Source organism: Erinaceus europaeus, chromosome 6 (assembly GCF_950295315.1).
Source record: "Erinaceus europaeus chromosome 6, mEriEur2.1, whole genome shotgun sequence".
NCBI classification, from domain to species: domain Eukaryota; kingdom Metazoa; phylum Chordata; class Mammalia; order Eulipotyphla; family Erinaceidae; genus Erinaceus; species Erinaceus europaeus.
This window is the reverse complement of record NC_080167.1, coordinates 17,113,712-17,131,239: the sequence shown is the minus strand read 5'-3', so window position 1 is coordinate 17,131,239 and position 17,528 is coordinate 17,113,712. Positions and strand designations below refer to the sequence as shown.

At 44.1% G+C, this 17,528-nt stretch overlaps 1 protein-coding gene across 3 annotated transcripts in view; it reads right to left on the bottom strand.

Moving 5' to 3' along the window:
* Positions 1–17,528, bottom strand: part of ATP6V0A2 (ATPase H+ transporting V0 subunit a2) — a 56,837-nt gene that overhangs the window by 20,770 nt on the left and 18,539 nt on the right. For 2 of the 3 annotated variants that reach the window (XM_060193247.1, XM_060193248.1), the window contains 7 exons: positions 15,999–16,087; positions 13,580–13,706; positions 9,287–9,369; positions 5,667–5,760; positions 3,982–4,194; positions 898–1,048; positions 165–301 (listed from right to left, as the gene is read on the bottom strand). In XM_060193247.1, the coding sequence (XP_060049230.1) occupies positions 165–301; positions 898–1,048; positions 3,982–4,194; positions 5,667–5,760; positions 9,287–9,369; positions 13,580–13,706; positions 15,999–16,087 (894 nt within the window). The remainder of the gene's footprint in view (positions 1–164; positions 302–897; positions 1,049–3,981; positions 4,195–5,666; positions 5,761–9,286; positions 9,370–13,579; positions 13,707–15,998; positions 16,088–17,528) is intronic. The other variant, XM_060193249.1, reaches the window with a different exon arrangement.

The following is a 17,528-nucleotide window of genomic DNA, read 5'->3' as shown; positions in this document are numbered from 1 at the left end:
CAGGATTTCCCCAAAGCAATCTAATGTGGCAGGTGTGCCTGTCACACAGAGATGACAAACACGCACCTCTTACTCTTCGGTCAGGGGGGTTCTTATTAGGGTCCAAAGCCAACAGTGAGAACCTCCACTAAGGCTGCCCAATCAGAGAAGGTAAGCTGCTGTACCTCTTGGGACTGGTTTAGCTTGATCTTGTTTTCATTTAACACCAACAGGAGGGCAAATAAGAACATCACAAAGCCATGTCCAAAGTCTCCGAACATCACAGCAAAGAGAAATGGGAAAGTGATGATGGTGAAGAGAGCTGCAGGGAGAACAAGAGATGGCTGAGTCACAACAGAGGCAGAAAGCTCAAGTGAACTCAAACACAGTCACATGCAATGATCACATTCAACTTCACTCACACTGAGAAATGTGACAGTTGGCATACCTATCATTTTCCTGCAGTTTCAAAGCAGGAACTGATAGGTTGTTATTATTATTATTATTTTAGATTTTGTGTGTGTATGCTGGCACCTCATGCCTGCATAATTCCATTGGTCCCAGAGGTATTTTCTTGGGACGTAGGAGGTGGGGCCTCTTTATTCCCAAAAAGAAGGTGAGAGAGAAGGAGAGTTATCACAGCAACACTCTGCCACTTGTGAACCTTCCCTCTTGTAGGGTGCTACTACATGAAGGCTGGGAGCTCGAACCCAGGTCCTGGAGGATAGTAAAGTATGAGCTCTACCAGGTGAGCTATCTCCCAGCCCTGACTGGATAGACTAAATTAATACTTTATATTAAGTAAAATGACAAAGTAGTAACGGTGAGTCTAGTTTTCCAAACATTGGGTACTTTCTTATATGGAGAAATAGTAGCAGTGACGTAAAATACACAGTCGTGTGAATTCTGGCTTCTGACCTGGGTTCACTTCTCTGTAGCTCCCAACTCCATAGGCATCCACAATGTTCTGAAATCCCTCGGTGAATTTGTTGGTGCGGATTAGAGTTGGGGGTGTTTCTTTTGTTGGGATTCTGTTCATAAATGAGGGGATTGTAGCACCGCTCTCTCTCTTCCACATGAAGAGGAAAGAAAAAGAAGAAAATTACTATCCCAGAGCTCTTTCTAGTTTAGTCTCAGCTGAAATCAATGCTTTCTGTTACTTCTAATTCCTTCCAGAGTTGTTATTTCTTGGTATCTAACCCTTGTGTCATTATGGAATGGTGTAATAAGGTGAGTAACCAAAAAAATACATCTGAAAACTTCTTTCCTGGCCTGTCACTTGAAATAGGGAAATCTGTTATTTCCAATGAAATAGAGTTTCAATGTAAGAAATCTCCAGAGCATCATGGGAGATGGACCCACAGTTTTTGGATAGGAAAAAATTCAGAAGGTAGACCAGGAAATAGCTCAGTGCATAGAATGCATGGCCTGTCCTATGTGAGACACTGAGTTTGATCCCCAGCACTACATATGAACACCATGGGCAGCACCATGCATGGTGGGGGTGATGCTTTGGTGTCTCTTCCTCTTGTCCCCCCTTCTCTCCTTTTTTCTCCCTCACCCCTGAATATATTAGGAAACCATTTTTTTAATGGCTAGAGGCCATTCAGCAGTATCACATATAAAACTAAATTGAACTGGGGAGATAGTTGTTCAGCATGTTAGAACACAGAACTGGTATGCCCAGCTTCAATCCGCAGCACCACCCTATGCCAAAGATGAGTGATACACTGGGTACATTCTTTCTCTCTCATAATATTTATGAGATAGATTTATCTCCTATATTACTTAAGTTCAGGGACTGGGGGTGACAAGCTGGCACACTCAGTAGGATGCACATGTTATAGTGTAGAAGGATCTGGACTCAGGCTCCCAGTCCCCACCTACAGAATGGAAATCTGTCTTCATAAGCATTGAAGCAATACTGCAGGCGTTGCTCTCCTGCTCGCTCTCTCTTTTCCCCCTCTCTTCCCCTTCCCCCCCAATTTCTCTGTCTCTATCCAAAAATAAACTAAGTAAATAAAACATAAGTTCAAAGATCGATGAGTACAGCCATACTGAACAAAACCTGCATGACCAAAACCAACTGAAATAGCCCAAGTGAAGTCAAAACAAGTGACAGGGAAAAATACTCTTCTCATATTACAAAGAGGCAACATAAAATAGTAAAAAAAATCTGAGACCCTGACCCCCACCTACGGGGGGTCGCTTTCCAGGCGGTGAAGCAGGTCTGCAAGGTCTGCAGGTGTCTATCTCTCCCGATGTCTTCCCATCCTCTCTCGATTTCTCTCTGCCTATCCAACAACAGCAGCAGCAACAACAACAACAACAACAACTAGGACAACAAAAGGGAAAAATGGCCTCCAGAAGCAGTGGGTTTGTAGTGCAGGCACCAAGCCCCAGCGATAACCCTGGAGGCAAAAAAAATAAAGTAAAAATAAAAATAAACTAAGACCAAAAATCCAGTATAATATAAGCCAAATATATGAACAGATTCCATTAAAAAAAAAAATTCAAAAGGTTCCTAAACACACTGAAAGGTATTCAATTTCTTTTACAATAAAAGAAATGTAATAGGCTGGTATATCTATCAAAACTGCTCCAGGGAATTTTATCCTATAAAGACATTTGTGTATGTATAAACTGTCACATAAAACATTACTAAAAGTTATTACTCAACTAGAAGCAAGCTAGATTAACTAGACCATGACACATCTATACAGCAGAACACTAAGTAGTTGTTTTATTTGTTTGCTGTCGGTCCCTGTTCAGGCGCCAGATGCCGAGCTAGCTTCGCGGGTGGGAGAGAGACGACCAGGGACTCCTGGCTGAGCTGGGAAAGCAGTTCAATCTTTATTGATGAGCAGGGATGCAGTGCAATCAATCAAATCTCTATTCATTAGAAAATCCTGTCCTTTATATCTCCTGAGGTGGAAATGTCAGGTCAGGAGAGGATGTACATAGGATACGGGGTGGGGAGAAGGAAAAAAATGCACGAACCAGTGGGGATTAAACCAGTGCGGGTCTCAAACAAAACAGTGATTATGTAAATAGACCACATTAAGCAATGCAAGCGAACCTAACGTGATGATCAAAACAGAAGGGGTCTTAGAAGCAGACCAACAGTTTGTCTGTTGGCAGCTGGAGATGTAGCACCATGGGTAGAGCCTCTAACCTGTGGGCATGAGGTCCCAAGTTCAACCAATGGCATCATGTGTGCCAGAATAATGGTCTGCTTCTTCTCCTCTCTCTCTCTTTCTTCCTTTCAATCATCACCATTTTTTTTTATAGGGAGGCTTCATTAAGAGAACAATGTGGGGTGCCGGGCGGTAGCGTATGGGTTAAGCGCAGGTGGGGCAAAGCACAAGGACCGGCGTACGGATCCCGGTTCAAGGCCCCGGCTCCCCACTGCAGGGGAGTCACTTCACAAGTAGTGAAGCAGGTCTGCAGGTGTCTCTTTCTCTCCCCCTCTGCCTCCCCTTCCTCTCTCCATTTCTCTCTGTCCTATCCAACAACGACATCAATAACAACAACAATAATAACTACAACAATAAAACAAGGGCAACAAAAAGGGAAAATGAATAATTTTTTTTTAATTTTAATTATAAAAAAAGAGAGAGAACAATGTGGACAGCATGTGGCCTTTGGTAGAGAAAGAACAGGATATCCCTGTATGTTTACTTATGGCTGAGAATCACAAAGACAATAAAATTAAAACAGGTTATCTTTGAGCAGGGGAACAAAGGTTATCTTTGAGGCTCCAGGGTGGGAGGAAGCCACTTCACTGTGCCTCTCGTGTTACCGCTTTCACTCAAACCCTGCACTACTGCCTCCAGAGAACAAATCACAAATGCATGGCATGCACACAACCTCAAATGACTGGCTCATCCAGAGTGAGCATGGTGCCCTCAGGACTCAAAAAAAAAAAATCTGCCACTTTCCCCTATGCCCTATGCTCGTGAGCTCCAGTTTGCACCCTGGCAGAAGCAGAGGCTGCCTTACCGAGCCATCCTCCAGTGCTCGGCGCAGGTTGTGCAAATCAGCCTCAGGACACCAGACCTCAGCGATGAGGCACTTGTTGGTCACGTCAAAACTGCACATGTTCAGCATGTGGTAGATGGCTTTCATCTTCTTCACCTGGATGACTCGGCTGTAGACAGACTCGGCGGCCTTACACAGCACTTGCCTTAGATAATCCTCGGTTTTGTGGAGCACCTGGGCAGGGACAAGCTTGGACTCTCAGTAGAGTACACATGGGCACCTGACGCCCTGCAGGGGTGTCGCTTCCACTTGATGAAGGCCACGCCAGGTCCTGGCTTCTCATGGGGCAGCCAAGGGGGCAAATCCCCCTCCTCCCAGCCCAGTTCAAGCAGGAGGCAGTAGACGGGGGAACAGCTGAGCTCAACAGACTGGTGCCCTCCCAGAAGGCATTTCTCTAGAACACAGCCCCCAGGGAACAGGGAATGGCTAGAAGTCAGGTGGCTGAGGCCTGGGGGGGAAAATCCAGAAAGTGTCCCAGGGTTCTTACCCTTCTCCAGTCTGTGTCCAGATCCCTGTCAACCCTGTTAGCCACCAACTCCCGCCCCTCCTCATTCTGCCAAGAAATCCCCTGTCACTTAAGTGGGTCACTTAATCTACTACTTTCTGCTCTCAGGATATAAGGGAAAACATCAATTAAAATAGAGCAAGTAGGGGGTCGGGCGGTGGCGCAGTGGGTTAAGCGCATGTGGCGCAAAGCGCAGGGACCTGCGTAAGGATCCCGGTTCGAGACCCCAGCTCCCCACCTGCAGGGGAGTCGCTTCACAGGCGGTGAAGCAGGTCTACAGGTGTCTGTCTTTCTCTCCCCCTCTGTCTTCCCCTCCTCTCTCCATTTCTCTCTGTCCTATCCAACAACGAATTGTGTCAACAAGGGCAATAATAATAACCACAACGAAGCTACAACAAGGGCAACAAAAGGGGGGAAAAAAATGGCCTCCAGGAGCGGTGGATTCATGGTGCAGGCACCGAGCCCAGCAATAACCCTGGAGGAGGGAAAAAAAAAAAAAAAATAGAGCAAGTAAAACAGCCACCTATTTAGATGGGGCCTGTCTTCAAAGACAAAGAACTAGAACTTCAGAAGTCAAAGATCACCAGAGAATTTTTCTTAACATAAGACAGAGGCTGAGACCAGAGCATAATTCCACATTTTATGCAGTGCCAGGGGTAGAATCCAGGGCCAAGACACATGCGCAACCACTGAGCAAACTCCTAGCCCCCAGGGAACTTAAAGTTCCATCATGGTGCCTAGAGAAAACTCAGCCAGTAGAGCAAATGTCTTACTGTGCATGAGGCCCTGGGTTCGATCCCGACACCACACAGAGATCTTTGTAGACGGCATAGTGGTGTTTTGGTATCTCTTCCCTTCCTCTCTGAAAATATAAAAGCTGAGCCAGAGAGGCAGCTTGGTGGCATCAAGCATGTGCACGGTTCCTCAACACTGCATTAAGATCAGTCCATAAAGCCCCTAGCTTCTAACCAGCTGCTGAAGTCAAGTGTCCCCAAACAGGAAGAAGGAAGGGGCATTTCTATCTCACTGGGACAGTTTACTGTGTCTACAAGCAAGGTCTCCTGTACTGACAAAGAAAGTGAAAGCGGGTTTGTAAAGGGTACACAAGCCTCAGGCAAGCACAGACGTTTCCTGCACTCACGGTATAGAGGTCCTGAATCCGGGTGTTCAGTCCTTCCTGAATCTCTCGGCGTTCCTCTGCAGTGTTTGGGTAAGGGTAGACATGGCAGTGGTAGCTAGAAGATAAGACGTGACGAGACTTTATCTACTACCAGTACCATATTCAGCCCACCAGCCAGGCACACTTCCAACACTGAACAGAAATCACCTCCTGGAGAAAAAGGGGTGGGCGCCAGTATCCGCCCTGAAGAGGTCTTAGTCCCAGACACACAGCAAATGCCTATCAACTAAACAAATTCTGCAGGCTTTCATGGCTCCAAATTCCATTCCTGCCTTTGATGATTCCTGAAAACTCATTCCTAATCTCAGTTTTCTGAAACTCACCTCCAGCTGTGTGCTGGGAATCCCTCAAGTTTAAAGCAGATAAGTGAAACGAATGCACGATGCTGGGAGTCAGGCAGCAGCACAGTGCATTAAGCACGTGGCACAAAGTGTGAGGACCAGCATAAGGATCCCGGTTCTAGCCCCCTCGCTCCCCATCTGCAGGGGAGTCGCTTCATAGGGGGTGAAGCAGGTCTGCAGGTGTCTATCTTTCTCTCCCCCCTCTGTCTTCCCCTTCTCTCTCCTTTTCTCTCCATTTCTCTGTCCTATCCAACAACAATGACATCAATAACAACAATGATAACTACAACAAGGGCACCAAAAGGGAATAAAATAAATAAATATAAAAAAAAAAAGAATGCACAATGATAATTACGTAAGAAAGGAAATCGGGAGTCAGGCGTTAGCGCAGCGGGTTAAGCGCACGTGGCGCAAAGCGCAAGGTCCAGCATAAGGATCCCAGTTCAAGCCCCCAGCTCCCCACCTGCAGGGCGGTTGCTTCACAAGCACTGAAGCAGGTCTGCAGGTGTCTATCTTTCTCTCCCCGTCTCTGTCTTTCCTTCCTCTCTCCATTTCTATCTGTCCTAGCCAACAACGACAACAATAACTACAACAGAGGTCGGGCGGTAGCGCAGTGGGTTAAGCGCACGTGGAGCAAAGCGCAAGGACCAGAGTCAGGATCCCAGTTCCAGGCCCCAGCTCCCCACCTACAGGGGGGGTCGTTTCACAGGCAGTGAAGTAGGTCTGCAGGTGTCTGTCTTTCTCTTCCCCTCCCTGCCTCCCCCTCTCCCCATTTCTCTCTGTCCTATCCAACAACAATGACATCAATAACAATGATAATAACCGCAACAATGGTAAAACAACCAGGGTAACAAAAGGGAAAAAATGGCCTCCAAGAACAGTGGATTTGTGGTGCTGGCACTGAGCCCTGGCAATAACCCTGGAGGCAAAAAAAAAAAAAAAAGAATAACCAAATAAATAAATAATAATAACTACAATAATAAAAAACAAGGGCAACAAAAGGAAATAAATAAAATAAATATTTTTTAAAATAATAATAATAAAAGGAAATCAAGGAGAAAAAAAACCTCTGGTTTACTAGCATTTGCCCTTTTTTTTTTTTTTGTCACAGGAACATCACTGCTCTGGGTATCTTTTTCAGAAAGGAAGAGAGAAAGAGGCACAGAGAGACAGAAAGACATCATAGATCCCCCAGTGTAGTGGAGCTGAATTTAATGCCATTCACGTACTGGGCCAAGCAGGCACCCTCCCGCGTGAGCTCTCGTCAGACTAGCCCTTCCAATTACCTTCAACACAGGCTGTAGTCATCTTTTCCTTCCTATCAAAGAGCTAGAGCCAGAGGAGCCCCAGAATACAGTAAGACTGTAGAGCCAAATCCCCCAAAATGCAGCACCTTATTTAGTGTTTTACTACCATACTTCATGTTTTTCTGAAGACCTGCCTCTAGCTTTATCCTTAGCAATATTTGTGAAATCATGGGTTGAATGTGCTAATTTTAGGTTTTTTTCTAAACTAACCTAAAACAATTTTATAGGTCTTAAAATAACAGCATTATAACACCTACAAATAACTTTCCATACCACTGAGGCTTGAGGGTGAGATCCCAGAGCCAACGAAATAGTTCACTTGGGTAGTACGCTATTTTGCTATGTACATAACACAAGTTCAAGCCCCCGCCCCCCACCACATAGGAGGAACCTTCATTGTTGTGGCCTTTCTCACTCTCTCTGCCTCTGTCTTAAAAAAAAAAGAAAAGAAAGAAAAAACACAAAAACTGCTGCACACTAATCCAAAGGCAAATGCCCAGTCCTAGCCTTATCTCTGTAAGAAACAAAATCTTCTAAAGTGTCCTGACTGTGAAAATCAAAGGGTATCCTTTGGAGTTTGGTGCTTTTTTTTTTTTTCCTTCCCATTTCTCAGCAAGAGTAAGTCACAGATGAGCCCTGCTGCACACAGACTCAACACTTAGTGGGGGCCTAAGCCACCCTGGACCCTTCAGCAGAGTCCTGGCAGCTCTAAAGGGGTTGCTATCCTGTCTGCAGAGTGCGAGCCTAGAGTTTGTGACCAGTCTAAGTTTGTCCAGTGTGAGTAGCAGGGCCAGTCTCTGAGTCTAGCTAGGCCTGCCGAGAGCCCATGCCACACCCCACCCCATGCCCCCACACCAAAGCACAATGAGAAATCTGCCAAGTGTTCTGCAAGAGGTGAACACTGTGTTTGGTGATGAAATAAACCTCTATGCGGCTAAAAGCAGGAAGGAACAAAATAGCAAAAGCTCACTCCTAGCCATGGAAATAACTGACTAGGTTATACAAAAAGACTTTCATGCCTGAGGCCCCAAGGTTTCAGAAACAAATGCCTTACTATAAACCAGAAATGAGTAGTGCTCTGGGTAAAGAAAAAAAAAGGGGGGGGAGGGAGTCGGGCAGTAGCACAGTGGGTTAAGCGCACATGGTGCAAAGCACAAGGATCCCAGTTTGAGCCCCAGCTCCCCACCTGCAGGAGTCGCTTCACAGGCAGTGAAGCAGGTCTGCAATTGTTTATCTTTCTCTCCCCCTCTCCATCTTCCCCTCTACTCTCCATTTCTCTCTATCTAACAATGACAACATCAATAATAACTACAACAATGAAAAACAAGGGAAGAGAAAATAAATAATTTTTTTTTAAATCAATCAATAAACAAGTCACTCTTACTCCCACTGCTCATAAGTTTTGATTCCCAGGAAAAAAAAAACCCACCAAGTCAGGGTATGATATGAATATAGTCTCAAGGGAGCACTAGGGATGATGGATCAATGTTGTGGTATCTCTCCTCTCTGTATCTGTCTCTCCCCCTCTCTCTTTCTTGCTCCCTCTAAATAAAAAGAAAAAGACTAGGAGGCCCTGGACACTGCTCAGTAGTATAGCATCACAGAAGGACAAGGGTTCATTCCCCAGTACCACATATTAAAAAAAAAAACAAAAAAACATAGTACTGTGCTGGGAGGTAAGACAGCAAAATAGTTGAGCAAAAAGCCTTTCATGCCTGAGACTCTGAGGTCCCAGGTTCAATCCCCAGCACCACCATAAGCCAGAGCTGAACAGTATTGGGGGAGGGGGGAGTATCATTGCAAAGAAATCATATAATAAGAATCAACAGCATTTTGAACCTATTATTTTTCTCTTCAAACACAAGATGATCCTTAAGGAAAACCAGAAGTAACTCAATATAAAGAAGTGAAATGAACTGTTTTCTTTTCTTACCAGTCACATATCTTCTTAACCTTGTGGCCAATCTGTTCTCCCCAAAAGGAGATTAAAAACACGTACCATTTTATCACTTCCCCCTACAAAGAGCAAATAAGAACTGTTACTTTTGTGTCAGTAAAACTTGGAAAAAAATCGGTAGCTCAAGTCCTGTCATTAGTTCATTCATTCAACAAACCCAGTTGATCGTCATTATTTGCAGATTCCCTAGTGCAGACTCACCTCCAGGCTGAAATGTCTTCACATGCCCAGAATCAAAACAGTCAGTGTGTTTTCAGTCATCTACACACAGAGCAGTAAAATACTTAAGTCATGGGCCAGTGGTGGCGCACCTGGTTGAGTGCACATGTTACAATGCACAAGGACCCAGGTTCAAGCCCCGAGACCCCATCTGTACAGGGGAAGCTTTGCGAGTGGTGAAGCGGGGCTGCCGGTGTCTCACTGTTTCTCTCGCTTTCTACCTCCCCCTTCCTCTCAATTTCCGGCTGTCTCTATCCAATAAATAAATATCATTAAAACAATTTTTTAAAAAATACTTAAGTAACCAGCATCCACGTTCTAGCAGAGGTCAGACAACGTGATTCTGCTTTTGTGTCCTCACTCATCAAGGTCCTTCTGGTGGTCTATTTAGTGTCCCGCTTGTACTTTTGTGTCAGTAGTTTCACATTTAGAAAGAGGTGCCAGGAGTCAGACGGTAGCGCAGCAGGTTAAGTGCAGGTGGTGTGAGGCACAAGGACCTGTGTAAGGATCCTGGTTCGAGCCCCCAGCTCCCCACCTGCAGGAGAATCCCTTCAGAGGCAGTGAAACAGGTCTGCGGGTGTCTATCTTTCTCTCCCCCACTGTCTTCCCCTCCTTTCTCCATTTCTCTGTCCTACCCAACACAATGACAACAACAATAACTACAATAATAAATAAAAAAAACAAGGGCAACAAAAATGGAATAAATACATAAATAAATATTTAAAAAGAAAAAAAAGAGGTGCCATCTAGTGTTCTAAACACAGAATGGCTTTGAGGGGCTTTAGGGAGAAAACCAATGTCTATCTCATCTCGGTTTAAGCATGTGTAATAATGCAGTCGGTCATGAGTTCAATGTTCGTGATCACAGTATCTATTAGACTGGTACCACTGGTGGTCTAGGAGGTGGCATGGTGGATCGTGAACTCTCAAGAGATCTCTGGCAGCACATGGACCAGAGTGATGTCTGGTTCTCTTTTTCTCTCTCCTCTCTCTCTTTCTCTCTCTCTCTCTCTCTCAATCACAGATAAATAAAATCTCCTAGTGGTCCGGGAGATGGCGCAGTGGGCTTGAGAGCTTTGGGTTCTCAAGCATGAAGTCCTGAGTTCGATCCCCAGCAGCACCTGTGCCAGAGTGATGTCTGGTTCTTTCTCTCTTCTCCTATCTTCCTCATAAATAAATCTTAAAAACATAATAATAAAATAAAACCTCCTTTTAAAAAATAATAAAAAGTCTCTTTAAATAGAAATGCATATAAAACAAGGTTACATAAATGTTGTGACCAGAGACTCACAGGAGCCTAACCTTGTTTCTCCCTTAGAAGCAATGGTTTGGCATCACTAATCCAGTGCTTACAGCAACTTTACAGGCCATAAATGCCACAAATAAAAAGAAGTGACTACAGTTTTGTTTGTTTTTAGATAGAGACAAAGAGGCAGGTGGACAGTGACAAAGATAACAGCACTGAACATTCCTCTAATGTGTGAGGTTCCAGCTTGAACCTGGGTCACGCACATGGCAAAACAGCCCACTATTCAAGTAAGCTACTTAGCCAGTCTATCACTAGGAAAATAATAATAATAACATATATGACAGTCATACACATGTAATGCCAGAGGCTGAACTCAAGGTCTAATGTTGCAATCTGATGCTCTAGCCATTACACACTTCCTGGGCCACAGAATTAACTATACTTAGAAATATTCTACACATACAACCAAATAGGAGTTTTCTTCTTTCAAGATTTATTTACTACAGATGAAGGAGAGCTTTTGTGAGGCAGGGAAGAGAAAGAGGGAGAGACACAGAAGAAAGAGGGTAGAGTTAAATAGCATAGTGGTTATGCAAAGAGATTCTCATGCCTGAGGCTCTGAAGTCCTGGGTTCAATCCCCAGCACCACACATAGCCAGAACGGTATTTGAGAATGAGTGAAATGTGACAGAGACGTGCTATTGGGAACATGGCTCTAACAGGCATGTGGCGACACGGGGTTCAATTTGCAGAACTGATAGTTAGGTGTTCTGGTATGAAAAAGAGAGAGAGAGAAGAAAGACACCACAGCACCACTCTACCACCCATGGAGCTGGTCTACTGCTATTTGGGGAATTCTTCTATCAGCCCAACAAAGAATTCACAGTATACCCCAGAATTGGGCAAAGAGGACTGACATACATCAAGAAAAAAAAAAAAAAAAAACCTCACCCACTAAAGGCAGACTGAGGACTGGCTCTAGCAAAATGAGAAACAGCCTTGACTCCAGGCTCCACACAAAGGTAGGAATCTATTTAGCTAAGATACACAATCAGGGCTTGTAGAAAACTTAAAGGGACAATATACCCCTCAGGACAAAAGGAAGGGTGGACAGGAATAAGTCTGCTGCAACTAAGTTTTTTACTTCCTGGCCAGGCACTGTTCTAGGAGCTAAAGATACAGCAGCGAACAGACAAAAATCTGTAAATGGAAGGGGAGCTTATATGTAAGTTGGCAGTGAGAAGCACAAAGAAAATACATAATATGCCAAATGAAGGCCAGTGCCACAAAGAAAACAACACTGGAAGCAGCCAGGAGAGAGAGGAGTCCGGGAGTTAGATTTCATTTTATTTATTTATTTATTGACACGAGAGCTTTGCTGGCACTTCACGCCTGTGTTCTCCCACCTCTCCCAATAGACACTAAGTGCGCTAGATTTCCTTTCCTTTCTCTGAGAGACAGAGAAATACAGAGCGCCACCACAGCACTGCTCCACTGCTTGTAAAAACTTCCTTCCCCTTTGCATGGCCCTCCTGTATGGTGAACAGGGTCCTGAACCCAGGTCCTTGTGCCTGGGGAAGTGTGCACCCTAGTGTGTGAGACATCTTCCAGCCCCCTTGAGAGTCTGCTGTGAAACAGGGTGATCAGAAAAGGCCTCCCTGAAAAGGTGGTATTTGAGAATGAGTGAAATGTGACAGAGACACATGCTGATGGGAACATGGCTCTGACAGGCATGTGGCAACACGGGATTCAATTTGCAGAACTGCAAGGGCCACAGAGCGTGATCAAGTGCAACGCAGCAAGGTATGCCTGTGCACCTGTCTTAGCTGTATCTTCACAGGGTTTTTGTTTTTTGTCTTCAATCAGGACTTCATACCTGCATACTCCAGCACTCTCAGGGAACTCCTTCAGCTTTCTTTTTAATTTCAGGGAGACACAAAGAGAGAGAGAAAGAAAGGGAGAGAGAGAGAGAGAGGTGGGAAGAGAGAGAGAGAGAAAGACAGAGAGAGGGAGAGAGAGAGAGGGGAAGAGAAAGAGAGAGAAAGAGAGAGAGGGAAGAGAGGAAAGTGGCTTGGGAGGAGGTACAGTGGCTTGAGCATTGGACTTGAAAGCATAAGGTCCAAATTCAATCCCTGGCATTGCATGTCAGAGTGATGCTCTGGTTCTCTTTCTCTCTTATGTCAATAAAAAATATTTTTTCTAAGGATCCCAGTTTGAGCCTCCAGCTCCCCACCTACAGGGGAGTCGCTTCACAAGTGGTGAAGCAGGTCTGCAGGTGTCTATCTTTCTCTCCCCCTCTCTGTCTTCCCCTCCTCTCTCCATTTTTCTCTCCCTTATTAAACAACAACGACATCAATAATAACTACAACAATAAAACAAGGGCAAAAAAAGGGAATAAATAAATATTTTAAAATATTTTTTCTAAAGTTTTCTGTAATATTTAATGGACTAGTGGCACATTACAATTTCAGTATGCTTTAGATAAACCCTGACCCCCGAGTAAGATGACTTTCAAGACACACATCTGCCATCTTCCAGGCCCATTAGCAACCAGAAAAGAAACTCCTTTTCCTTGCACCAACCCTTGCCTCTCGATAAAATGGCATTTTGAGCAGAGCACAGGACCTCCCTTTTCAGGGAAATATGTGATGGTGTGGGTACAACCCTTGACTCAGGGACCACACCTGAATGATCTGCGGACACAGAGGCACCAGGTGGACCACTCGCTCTCAGGGGGCACACTCTGCACCTCCACATGGCCGTTAGTCTGCCATTATTAATGGGGACAGAGACAGACTCACAGTTTCAGGATCTTCGAGGGGCTCATCCAGTTCTGCGTAGGTCACGATGGTGTAACCTTTGCAGACCCTCCACAGCATTTTTTCAAATGCTTCAACTTTTCCTTGTTGAATTAGGCCAGAGACAAATCTATGAGACAGTAGAGACAAGCTACAGTCAACTGGAATGAAAGCATGATCAATACTCTACAGATTATTTTCAAATGGTATTACAAGTACAACAAAGGCTTTCAAATCTGACAAAAGGCTCAAGTTACTCTGAAGACACTTTAACTGCAAAGCATCCAAACAGGGCAAACTATTTTTAAAATATGCTTTAAGGGCTGGGGAAATAGCTCAGTCTATTAGAACAGCTATTTATATGTCTGAGACCTCAGAGGTCCCAGGTTCAATCCCAAGCACTACCTTAAGTCAGAGCTGAGCAGTGCTCTTGGTCCCCCCCCCCCCACCACACACACACCTCATTCTCTCTGCTCTTTCCTCGTGTTTATAAAATATTATGAAATGTTTAACTGAGCCTATAGTTATGAGGAACCTGAGAAACCAAAAATAAACAAAGACCTAGAATCATCCTGATGTTATTATTCTGACCCAGTACCATAAAGTCTTGAACTCAAATGCCTATGTGGGAGAAAGGAGGCAGGTACTAGGTCTCTGTAAGATAAGGAGACATGAATGAATCCTCCCCAGTCTCCAGTAGGATTGGAACTCCCGTCCTTTCATGAATGGATGGACTGGGAAGAAAAAAATTCACCTTGAGGGACCAGCAAAATAGCTCATTTGGATAGTGCGCTGCTTTGCCACGTGTGTGACCCAAGTTTGAACCCAGTCCCCATCACACAGAAGGAAGCTTCCCAGAAGCCAGGTGGTAGCGCATCGGGTTAAGTGCATGTGGTGCTAAGCATGACAACCAGCGTTAAGGATCCGGGTTCAAGCCCCGGACTCTCTGCCTGCACAGGGGTCACTTCACAGGTGGTGAAGCAAGTCTGAAGGTGTCTATCTTTCTCTCCCGCTCTTTGTCGTCCCCTCCTCTCTCTGTCCTATCTAACAACCACATCAATAACAACAACGATAACTACAACAACAATTTAAAAAAAAAAGGGCAACAAAAGAGAAATACCAAAAAAAATTTTAAAAAAAAAAAGGAAGCTTCCCCCTGGGTCCCTCTTTTCTATCAAAAGAAGAAAAAGAAAAAGAAAAAAGAAAAAAGAAAAAAACCTACCTTGCAAAAGAATTTAATGTAAATGTAACTAAATGTAAACTTGGTGACTTCAGTCTCAGTTCTGGGTAGAAGGGGGAAGTATTCCTTAATAATTTGTAACCACCATAACCCAGAGTTGAGCAGTGCTCTGGTATCTTCTCCTCTCTCTCTGTATCTTTTTACCTCTCTCAGTAAAAATAAATAAATAAGAAAAGAAAAAAAAGAAAGAATTTATAATTGTAGGGGCCAGTCAGTAGTGCAGCGGGTTAAGTCACATGGGTGGCTCTCCACCTTCAAGGGAGTTGCTTCACAGGTGGTGAAATAGGTCTGCAGGTGTCTATCTTTCTCTCCCCCTGTCTTCCCCTCCTCTTTCCATTTCTCTATGTCCTATACAACAACAATGGCATCAACAATAACAATAATAATAGCAACAACAACAAGGGCAAAAAAATGGGAAAAATAGCCTCAAGGAGCAGTGGATTTGTAGTGCAGGCACCAAGCCCCAGCGATAACCTTGAAGGCAAAAAAAAAAAAAAAAAAAAAAATTATAACCACAAGTTAGCATTCACTCGAGTTTGTGGCTTAAATTCACAATGCTTGCATAATGGGAAAAAACCTAAACTGTGAAACTAACATAAAACGATTCCAGGTTTATACAATGTTCTCAGGTATTGCTGACAGATATAAACATTAATTCTCTCTGGAGAAAAATATTCTCTAAATAAGCATCACCAAATTCCTACAGATAAGGAAAAAAGGAATACAAGTTCATGTTTAAAAAGATTTTACAAGTTATATGAGGGAACAAAAGCTGACCTTAGTTCAAGTGAACAGAAAGAATAAACAGTAGCAATTTTTCAAACACAAAGAATTAATTAACCCACTCAGCTTGGCCCCTGTTGTTTCAGTCACACAGAACAGGACTGGACACCTCAATGACCAATTATTTTAGGCTCACTGTAGTAACACTGAATGGCATAAAGGGTCCTTCTTTCCAGTTCATTATAGCAAGAGAAGAAATCCCCTTCATATTTAGCTAAATGCATCAATACAGCTGAGTAATTCAACTCAACTAGAACAGGAGAACTTGTCTTCTTAAACAAGTCCTCACTTTCTCTCATTCAGTCATAGGCTTTCACATAATGTCCATTCAGTCACTGTATGATGTTCACCCTCTGACAAGAAGGGCACTATGAAATGCGACAGCCCAGCGTCACCTACCCCAGCTTTGCTCCCAATCTCTGCATGGAGTTGTAGTCCAACAACGATTCTCTCTCTAAGGGAGGGAATTCTTCATAAGTGGGTTCAAACTACAAGATAGAAACAAGGTGTCTCATTAAAAATGGCACTTTACTTCATAAATCATGTTTCCAAACAAATGTGTAGGCATCCTAACTAGTTACTTCAATCTGGGCACTGGGGCCCCATGCTAACTTAGACAGGTAAATCAGCTCCGGTAAATAAAGAAGGTTAACGGTTGGGGGAAGCGGGGAGGAGGGCGCACCTAGTTAAGCACACATAGTACTAAGCTCAAGGACCCACACAAGGATCCAAGTTCGAGCCCCTGGCTCCCCACCTATGGGGTGGGGGGGGATGCCGCACAAGCAGTGAAGCACTTCCTTCTCTCTCCTTCATTTCCCCCATCGCTCTCAATTTCTCTCTGTGCTATCCAATAAAATGAGAGAAAATGGCTTCAATGAGCAGTGGATTCATGGTACAGGTACCAAACCCCAACCTGAAGGCAAAAAAAGCATTGTGAAGGTGGCTAGGGGAGCATATTCCTTTCATGCACGGGGTCTTGAGATCTATCCTCAGTACCACATCCAGAATGTTCCATCCACTACAGTGCTCTATTTTCTCATAAAAAATAAGTAGAGGGGCTGGGCAGTGGCACACCCAGTTAAGTTCATATATTAGCATGTTTATGCACCTGGGTTCAAGCCCCCACCCGACCCCCAAATACACGAAAAGTGAAGCAGATCTGCAGGTGTTTCGCTCTCTCTCTCTCTGTCCCCTTCCTCTTCAATGTCTCTCTGCCCTATCATATCAAGTATAGCAGAAAAAAAAAAAGAAAAATGGCCACCAGAAGGGATAGATTCATAGTGCCAGCACTAAGCCCCAGTGATAAACCTGGTGGCTAAATAAATAAATAAAGGGGTTTGAGTATTTTGCCGACAACTGAGAAATTTTACACAAGTACCAACAACTGTATTTATTGTTGACTGTAAACCATTAATCCAATAAAAAATAAAAATAAATAAACTATTACCAAAAAAAAGAGGTTAACTTCCCATCACTTATCTGTAAGCTACTGGGAAGACATTTACATAAAATTATAGTTATAAGGTAAGTCATCATCCAAGGAAGAGTGATCCCGTCAGAAGCTACCCCTGCCTGAAGTGAAACTACGCAGATAAGGGATGAACTGGCCCCTCCCTCCAGTTTTGTACAGTGGACGGGCTGTTCCTTATTTTTGCAAACTACAGATATCTTTACTTCCTTTACACTTAGGAATGTGGGGGGGGGATGGAAAGCTTAGTTTTGTTTTTTTTTAAGTTCAGCATCCATGGTCCAGGGCCAGCAAGATAGCTCACCTGGGAAGTGAACCTGCTTTGCCATGCATACCTCGCAGACACAAGACTTAGAGCCCCACTACATTGGGGGAAGCTTTGGTACTGTGCTGTTTTATCCTCTTTTCTTGTTCTCTTTCTCTGTTTTAAGTAATCCATTAATTGGATAGAGACAAAGAGA